Source organism: Lolium rigidum, chromosome 1, assembly GCF_022539505.1.
Source record: "Lolium rigidum isolate FL_2022 chromosome 1, APGP_CSIRO_Lrig_0.1, whole genome shotgun sequence".
In the NCBI taxonomy this organism is placed as follows: domain Eukaryota; kingdom Viridiplantae; phylum Streptophyta; class Magnoliopsida; order Poales; family Poaceae; genus Lolium; species Lolium rigidum.
Genome location: NC_061508.1, coordinates 32,723,413 through 32,733,301, shown reverse-complemented (window position 1 = coordinate 32,733,301; position 9,889 = coordinate 32,723,413). Strand labels below are relative to the sequence as shown.

General features: G+C 46.7%; 1 protein-coding gene across 1 annotated transcript; it reads left to right on the top strand.

Moving 5' to 3' along the window:
• The first annotated feature begins 601 nt into the window (after positions 1-601).
• LOC124677806 (putative leucine-rich repeat receptor-like serine/threonine-protein kinase At2g24130) lies at positions 602-3,769 on the top strand. Its single transcript, XM_047213762.1, has 2 exons — positions 602-3,158; positions 3,339-3,769. Exons 1-2 carry the CDS (start codon positions 602-604, stop codon positions 3,767-3,769), a joined length of 2,988 nt encoding a protein of 995 aa, XP_047069718.1.
• Positions 3,770-9,889: the final 6,120 nt, after the last annotated feature.

Sequence of the window (9,889 nt, the reverse complement as noted above, 5' to 3'; positions counted from 1 at the left end):
AGTGTATAGATACATCCGAATTTAGATAAATCTTTGGTATCTATTTATGGACGGAGGGAGTACTAAATTGTCGATAACTAATATGAAATTGGAGGGAGTAGTTTTCTCTAGAGAAGTAATGCCCAAACTGTAGTTCCTCGTGTTGCTATGGTGTTTTTTTAGGCTAATGCAAACGTGACGACGACATTACGTGCTCTGAAGTACAACTTGACATGGATTACCACTTAATTAACCAGCATGATGTTTAGCCTCGTGCAGTTTCGTACTAGCAAACAATCACTTTGACGCGTACTTTGACTAATATCATATTATCATTTCGTGGATAAACAAAACAAGTTACAGATTTGACTTGCTTCTCCAGGCGAATTCGCAAGTTGTCAAACATTTTCGCGCCAAATCGCGCGCACGCGGCCTTTCAACAACAGTTCGGCAGCCACCATCTCCCGCGCTTTTTTCCTTCATCGCCTCGTCTCCAGTTCCAGCTCCTTCTCTTCCCAAGCTCCGCTCTCCATAAAACCATGGCATTGTAGCAGCAGACGTAGCTATCAAATGATCGCCAGTACCCGTCCACCTCATCACCACCACCATCCTTCCGGCCCTAATGGCCAAGTTGCTCGCCATCCCAATCATCGTCATCATCCATGTCGGCCTGATCGTGCCGATCGCTGTCTCCGCCGCCATGGCAGCAGGAGCAGCGCCAGTGGCCGACGACCGGTTCGCGCTCCTCGCTTTCTTGTCAGATGTCTCGGCGGACCCCGGCGGCGCCCTCACCGACTGGGGCCGCTCGCCGGGGTTCTGCAACTGGACGGGCGTCGTGTGTGGCCGTGGCCCGGCGGGCAGGCGGCGAGTCACGCAGCTTGTCCTCAGCGGCCACGGCATCGGCGGCGTGATATCCCCAGCTCTGGGGCGGATGCCTTTCCTCACTGTTCTTGATCTGTCGAGCAACGGTTTCGCCGGGGAGATCCCCGTGGAGCTGGCCGCGCTGTCGAGGCTGACGCAGCTGAGCCTGACAAACAATCTCCTCGAGGGCGCGATCCCCGCCGGCATCGGGCTCCTCCGGGAGCTCTACTACCTAGACCTAAGCGGCAACCGGCTCTCCGGTGGAATTCCGGACACGCTCTTCTGCAATTGCTCCGCCCTGCAGTACATGGACCTCGCCAACAACTCTCTGGCCGGCCACATCCCCTACGCCGGCGAGTGCCGCCTCCCCAGCCTCCGCTTCCTCCTCCTCTGGTCCAACGACCTGTCCGGCCCGATCCCACCGGCGCTGTCAAAGTCTCCGAAGCTCGAGTGGGTCGACTTTGAGTCCAATTACCTCGCCGGCGAGCTGCCGTCGCAGGTGTTCGACAGGTTGCCGCGGCTGCAGTACCTCTATCTCTCTTACAACAACCTATCCAGCCACGACGGCAACACCAACCTCGATCCCTTCTTCCGCTCCCTGAGCAACTGCACTCGCCTCCAGGAGCTCGAGCTTGCCGGGAATGGCCTGGGGGGCAGGCTTCCTCCGTTCATCGGCGACCTCTCACGCCGTTTCCGGCAGATCCACCTCGAGGACAACTCCATCTCCGGCTCCATACCTCCCAACATCTCCGGCCTCGTCAATCTCACCTACCTCAACCTCTCCAACAATCTGCTCAACGGCTCTATCCCGCCGGACTTATCGCGCATGCGGCGCCTCGAGCGGCTGTACCTCTCCAACAACCTTCTGTCCGGCGAGATCCCCAGGTCCATCGGTGAGCTGCCGCACCTCGGTCTCCTCGACCTCTCCGGCAATTGCCTCGCTGGCGCCATCCCGGACACGTTCTCGAACCTCACACAGCTAAGGAGGCTGATACTGCACCACAATCACCTCGCCGGCGCTATCCCCCCGAGCCTCGGCGACTGCCAGAACCTCGAAATCGTTGACCTCTCCTACAATGGCCTCCAAGGCGAGATCCCCGCACACGTGGCCGCCATGGACAGTCTCAAGATTTACCTCAACCTCTCCAACAACCACCTCGAAGGGCCTCTCCCTATCGAGCTCAGCAAGATGGATATGATCCTCGCGCTCGACCTGTCGTCCAACGAGCTGGCTGGCGCGATCCCGTCGCAGCTCGGCGGCTGCGTCGCGCTCGAGTACCTCAACCTCTCGAACAACAAGCTGCGGGGCGCGCTCCCAACGGCCGTGGCGGCGCTACCGTTTCTGGAGGTGATTGACGTGTCGCGAAACGGCCTCTCTGGTGCGCTGCCCGAGTCCCTGCAGGTGTCGACCTCGCTCCGGGATGCGGACTTCTCGTACAACAACTTCTCCGGTGTGGTGCCCCAGACCGGCGTGCTCGCGAACCTGTCCGCGGCGGCGTTCCGAGGCAACCCCGGGCTCTGCATTGGAAATGCCCTAGGCATTGGGGTGTGCGGCTCGAGACGTGTGGGTCGACGGCGTGCGATGCTCCCCGCGGTGGTCGGCATCATCGCGGCCGTGTGCGTCATGCTGCTCTGCGCCGCCTGGTGCCGGTCAATGGCGAAGGCGAGAACGACGCGGCAGTCGACGTGGCTTGTCGGCGACCAGGAGCAGGCGGAGAGGGAGCACCCGAGGATATCGTACCGGGAGCTCTCGGAGGCCACGGGCGGCTTCGCCGAGTCGAGCGTGATCGGTGCGGGGCGGTTCGGGCGGGTCTACGAGGGGACGCTCCGCGGCGGTGTCCGTGTCGCCGTGAAGGTGCTCGTCGAACCGAAGGAGAGCGGGGACGGCGAGGTCTCCGTCAGCTTCAGGCGCGAGTGCGAGGCGCTCCGGCGGACGCGGCACAAGAACCTCATCAGGGTGATCACCACCTGCAGCACCGCCAACTTCAACGCGCTCGTGCTGCCGCTCATGCCGCACGGCAGCCTCGAGGCACATCTCTACCCGCATGACGACGTCGGCGGCCGGCTAGGATTCGACCAGCTCGTGAGCATCGTGAGCGACGTGGCCGAGGGGATGGCGTATCTGCACCACTACGCGGCGGCGAGGGTCGTGCACTGCGACCTCAAGCCGAGCAACGTCCTCCTCGACGAGGGGATGCGGGCCGTGGTCTCGGACTTCGGCATCGCGCGGCTCGTCGCCGGCGTCGACGGAGACGCCAGCAGCACGAGCTCCATCAGCACCGGACTGCTGCAAGGTTCAGTTGGCTACATGGCACCTGGTACGTGACACGAAAAGTTTATGCATGCATGCATGCATACATACACACGAGTCGCCATACTTTATGTCACTTTGCAACTCTCTTCATGATTGATGTGAATACCATGCATCCTGCTAGAATCATAACTTATCTTACATTAATCGTATGATTAACACTAACTGAGAAAATCTGTTGGTTCAGAGTATGGATTAGGAGGTCGTCCATCGGTGCGTGGCGACGTGTACAGCTTCGGCGTGATGCTGCTGGAGCTGCTCACCGGGAAGCGGCCGACGGACGTGATCTTCAGCGAGGGACTCACGCTGCACGACTGGGTCAGGCGGCACTACCCGCACGACCTCGCCGGCGCTGTCGCCCACGCGCCCTGGCGGCGGGACGTCGTGGACGACACGGTACAGGTGGCCGACATGGCCGTCGTGCAGCTGATCGAGCTCGGTCTCGCCTGCACGCAGTACTCGCCGGCGCTGCGGCCCAGCATGGCGGACGCTTGCCACGAGATCACCTTGATCAAGGAGGGCCTCGCCAAGCACGGCGGCGGCGCCGACGCTGCCGACGACGACGGTGGACGGTCATTCTCGACAACCAAGGATTCGCTGTTCTCCAACTCCAGTTAATTAGACGCGGATTGCACTGACCAATCACTAAACACAAATTGACACGCCCAGCAGCTTCGATCTACCAAAGTGTTAATTCCTCGTGGCGCATTTGGTGATCTCTCGTCTCATCTCTCTGGCTATCACTAGGCCATTAGTTTATTGATGGTTGGGGATTGCCTACTACTAACGAGTAGTGCTGATTCTTTGAGTTGTTAATCCTCCAATGGAGATGACACTCGATGGTTTATCCATCCGTGTAGCAAACATGTCGGACTCCATTAGCCGGCCATGCATGATCATGTATGTCAGCAGGACAAAAGGATATTGAGTTAGGTCATAATTCAGGTGCTCTCGCGACCAAGTTTGCATAAACAAGTTAACGTTGCTGAAGGCAAAGTCGGCAACTGTTCGTTGTATCTGAGGATCCATCGTGTCCTTTCACCACTAGCAATGTAGTTTAGTGTTGCTGCAGGTTCGACAGGAACTTCCATACGCCATTTCTCAGCTTATTTAGGCTTTCCCATTAGCACGCTTGCTAGCTTTAATCAGTCAGATTCAGGGTATGTAGCAGAAAGCGATCGACACATTGGTTCTTCTCAAAAAGATTGTTACCTCGAACAATTTACTAATGTATGGGGTTTTGACCTGCTTATAATAACAAAAGTAAAAGGGCTTCAGGATATTAGTACAAGTCTATCAGAACGTGTCAAAGTATGATCTTTGTGCCTATATGTTCAGACTTAGTTTGCGACCCGAACATCATTATCTTCACTGAAGGAACAAGTTGAGCTGGTCAAACTGTGAAAAGATCGACTTTGATAAAAAAAAATTACATGCATCCTATTTCGGGAAGGAGTATTCAGCTCTATACAACATTGTCCATCACAAGAGCGATACAATCGCTACGGTGTTGATCATCTCCACCAAATGTGACGTTCAGAAGGAATTTAAGTGGCTCCAGGCTTGCCTCCTGGAATGCTTTGCTACAACGATTGTCAATGATCCAACTAACTCAAGGGGTCGGTGAATTTAAAGAATATAAATAAGAGTGGTAAATTTTCGGTAGACTTCATGTATATAACACTGGTCTAGCCAAAGGTGTCCGTTGATAAAAAAATACGAAGATACTGCTAATAACAAAAATATTTGCTTGCTATCTTCGGAGATGAGTAATCCTCACAAAAGACAACCTAATAAGGGCTCCTTTGAGTCATATGATTTGTTTAGGAATTATGTAGAATTTAGATCCTATGGTTTTTTTTCCTACACTAGTTGTTTGATTCATAGGTATCCTATAGGAATCTTATAGTGCAAACCCTATAGAAAAAAACATGAGGTCACACCTCATGAAAAATTCCTTTGGAACAATCAAAGAAAACTCATCTTCCTATAGGATTCAACTAGGCATGACATCTCCTATTTCTATGTTTTTCCTATCCTATGAATCAAAGGAGCCCTAGAACACAATTGACATGGAATTACAAAGTATGTATTTTTTTCATCATGTTGAGACAATCAAACACTTATGATTCTAGTCTTGTGTAAATTTGCAAGATACATATGGTCTGCCATCCAAATAGCTTCTAGCTTCATTGACTGTATTGAGTGCCCGCGCTTGCATTTGGGATGTTTTCCATAACATCCTGCATGCCTTTTCTTTTGTTTGTAATGTCATTCTGCAACTATGGGGATTGTCTATGGCAAGTAATGTTTTGTGTACATCAAGGGGAAATCAGAGCTAACACAATATACATGGTTTGGCGTATGCAAAAGTATTACTTTGTTTCATTGTACTAGCAGAATATGCTTTAGGCCTTTTGTTCTTGTTATGAATATATAATAAGTATTATAGGTCGTTTTGGATTTAATGTACGGGGCTATTGATTTTAAGTTGCAACTCCACACTAAGGTCCACAATAGATTTAATCTACAATTCTTGTTCTGTCTTGTGCTCTGGTAGAATCTATGGTTCTTATGTTCTAGATGTTAAATTGTAGGACAACGCAACTTTGGCTATCACCCTCTATCAATCTTTATGACATTCTTTTTAAGTTGTAGGATAGTGAAACTTTGGCTATTAACTTTTGGCTCATTTATTTTTTAAAGGTTTTTGCTTCTGTTTTTGCATATGAAGTGCTCGATATTATTATTCAATTATGCTCATCGCTGCTTCATTTTAAATCTAGTCATTTTAGTGTGTTTTATGTTATTATGTGCGCATGGGTGCTTGTGTTTTGTATGTAGGTACGTATCAGTGACAACCGACATATGCTTCATGGGAACATGCATAGTGTTTATTCTCATTTGGGTGATGTGCCTGATTATCTTTCATCAAGTGCTGATTATCATGATGAACTTAGCTCGTCTAGTGATGATTTAGGAGTTATTACTCTGCCTTGTTTTGCAATTTCTCATATTTTTCTTGGCTTATTTTCTTTTATGATTCATATTGCTTTCGTTATTTTATATTGAAGTTTTTAGTTATATAGGATATTGTCAAATCAAGAAGGAAGAGAATTTTAGATGATGCATTGTTTGAGTTTTTCAGCAAGGAGGTAGTGGTTACAATATTTAAAATTTTAAGCATATGCTGCTTCGTTTTCTATTTTTTCTTTGTTGTATATGATTTTTTATTGTTTTCTAAATTTTATTTGTTCTCTTATTTTCTTGATGGTAGTCTATCAAGAGATTTCTCAAATTTCTGTAGGGGTTATGATGTATGGAGAGAGGTCTGATATTCTTTTTGTTGCTTTCTTTTTCAGTTTTACGTTTTGGATTGCTTATCTGTAGTTTTATTTCCTCAATTATTCCCCGGAATAGAATACCAAGGTTGTCTGGAATTGACAAATCTTGCTTTACGGTTTATTCGGACAAGTATTTTTTCGAAGTGCTGCATCGACTTACAGTACACCATAAGGTTGTTGTCCAGAAATTTGCTTTCAACTGTTTACTTGTTTTTGGGAGAACTCACATTCCATCATCTTTCATCCGGTGGCTTGCATATTGTGTTGACCCTCATTTTTCTTAAATTATTGTTGATGACAAGATAATGAACATTGCTAAAGATTCCTTTCATTTTGTTCTTGGCTTGCCAAATTCCGGTGCTAAGTTGGTTGATGAAAGTGATGGTGGAGAGGACTTTATTATGTTCCATTTATCAGAAGTTCCTCACATCATGTTTTTCGGTGAAAAGGTAAAGTACCGAACCCCTAAGTGATCAAGAGCTCTTTGTGTTTTTCATGCAAATTGCCATTTCTTGTTTCCTTTGCTCATTCGATAGTGACCGTTTAGACACCAAGTACATACGCCAGCTTGCTGATTTTGAAGAAGCTAGCAGATTAGATATTTGTCAGTTAGTTTACAATCATCTTATCCATGGAATTACAAAAGCCTTGAAATTCATAAAAGCTAAAGGAAGGAAACCCAAGTCATTTGAGTTTTGTTTCTATTCATCTTTTTCATTGTTAACATGTTTTTTTTCTAAATTTAGCATGATTATTTATTTGACTTGTGTCTGCTTATTCTCTTTTGTTATTTTCCACGTATACTATCTAGATTGCCTTGATTTGTGTATTCACATTGCTGGCAGTGAATTTCCTAGGGTACATTCGTGGCGTGGTGACATGATCAAAGAATTCTCTGAGTTGTATCGTAAAAGCGAAACAGGCTTTGGTAGGCGGTGGATGAGACCGGATCTTCCAAGATCCTACTTCAACATATGGTACTTTTCGTTATGTAATTTTTGTATTATTCTTATATTTCTTTGTTTTCATGTTTTCTGATTCCTGTAATCTGTTGTTATATTTAGAGAACGAACATGAACAACACAAATGGCACGAGCTGTGGCGAGGCAACGTGTATACAACAAAAGCTAACCTTGCATGAGAAATTCGGCATGACTTTGGCTGGGAAGGTATTATGGTTTTTATGGTATACAACAAAAGCTAACCGCGCCGCCATATGGGGTGGGCCCCTCGGGTGTCCCCCGACTCTGCCCCTTCGCCTATATAATCCTTCCGTAGCGAAAACTCTATCACCGAGAGCCACGATACGAGAAAAGTTACTGAGACGCCGCCGCCGTCAACCCCATCTCAGGGGGTTCTGAAGATCGCCTCCGGCACCCTGCCGGAGAGGGGAATCATCACCGGAGGGCTCTACATCACCATGCCCGCCTCCGGACTGATGCGTGAGTAGTTCATCCTTGGACTATGGGTCCATAGCAGTAGCTAGATGGTTGTCTTCTCCTATTGTGCCATCATGTTTAGATCTTGTGAGCTGCCTATCATGATCAAGATCATCTACATGTTGTGTTTGTTGGGATCCGATGAATATGTTATACTATGTCAAGTTGATTATCGATCTATCATTTATGTGTTGTTTATTGTAATGTCCCAGGTTTAGAGACGATCGAGGGGTAGATTTTAGAAAGGGATGTGCATGGCATTGTAAATTCTGGGGAAATTTCGCGCTTTTAAACAAAAATTGCATCGAAGGGGGACAAGTTTCTCTCTCGACACCTTACAGGGTTAGGGTTTCGAGAGTGCGACAAACTTGTTTCCCATCTAACTAAATTAGAGTTTTGAGAAGAGAGGGAGAGTTTGCATCAAACTTAAGTTGCATGATTGAATTCTAAATTAAGTAGCATGGTTGAATTCAAACCAAAGTTGAATTTGAATTTCAAATTCAAATATTAAATAATTACCCTAAATAGTTGAATTGTGAGGAAATTCATTAAGTAAATAATACATAAAACACATTATGAATAATTTAAACAATAAGACAAGCTCATTAGAGAAAACCTTGAGCTTTATTGATTAACACACAAGATACATTGTCTTTACATTATTCATAATGGAAATAAATGAATTTTACAACACATTACAAGAATTGGAGGAATAGAAGAAATAAAAGGAAAATTACAAGTTATCTAAATATCCTAAATACTACAAGAACATCTTCACTTGATCTTGGACTTGATGATCTTCTAGATCATCTTGATCAATTCTTGATCCCTGCACACACACACAACAAAGAGCACATTATGCCAAGTGGCATTGCCACTTGGCAGGTTAGCAAATAATGGAAATGAAGAGGATATGATCAAGTCTCTGCCGAGCTGATCCATGCCACAGTCAAGTTCCAGGTCCAAGTGCACAGCACTTGTCTACACACACACACAGCCTGCTCACAGGGCTGTGTGCATGCAGCACACACACACAGTGAGTCACCCAAAGGGGAAGGTGGAGCTGTCAACCAGAGATGCAATGGCTGGGCATATAAAAGCTTTTCCAAGCCAAACCCTAGCCATTTGATTCAACCATCGGCAGAATTGAACTGGTAAGTCACCAAGAACACCAAGAACACTTAGAACAGGAAGAACAACAAGCCACCAGAAACCATCCAGGGACAGTTTCACCAAGAACTGTCAGCTGTGAGCAAGAACCAGATGGAGTAAAGCACCACAAGCTTGCAAGGAGGAGCAGGGCAAGCAAACCAAGCATCACAGAAGCAATCCTCTACACCAACACTTAATTCTAGGAGCTGGAGTGAGGTATACCACACAAGAGCCTGAGCAAGATCATATCTTGCTCATACTTAAGCATGCTTGCATCACAGGAGCACAGAAGGGTAGGAAACCCTGGGTGTATCATCATTTGGTTACTAAACCAATTGGTGCCAGCAAGTACAACCAAGGCTAAAAGGAAAATAAACCAAGGAACACTGGTTGTGACAACACAGTGTCAAAACCAGAGAAATCCAGCATGGATTTACTCCTTGCAGCCATTCAGAATCACAAAGCACCTATTGACCTAGCTAAACCATCAGGTTGACAGGCAACATGTGAAGGAGATATGCCCTAGAGGCAATAATAAAGTGGTTATTATTTATATCTTTATGTTTATGATAAATGTTTATATATCATGCTATAATTGTATTAACCGAAACATTAGTACATGTGTGATATGTAGACAAACAAAGAGTCCCTAGTATGCCTCTTAAACTAGCTTGTTGATTAATGGATGATTAGTTTCATAATCATGAACATTGGATGTTATTAATAACAAGGTTATATCATTATATGAATGATGTAATGGACACACCCAATTAAGCGTAGCATAAGATCTCGTCATTAAGTTA

What these genes read in the sequence shown, in the direction of transcription:
- LOC124677806 (XM_047213762.1), top strand. Translation starts at nt 602, where the DNA reads ATGGCCAAGTTGCTCGCCATCCCAATCATCGTCATCATCCATGTCGGC. An exon ending in AGTTGGCTACATGGCACCTG is followed by an intron (nt 3,159 to 3,338) that starts GTACGTGACACG and finishes CTGTTGGTTCAG; the next exon opens with AGTATGGATTAGGAGGTCGT.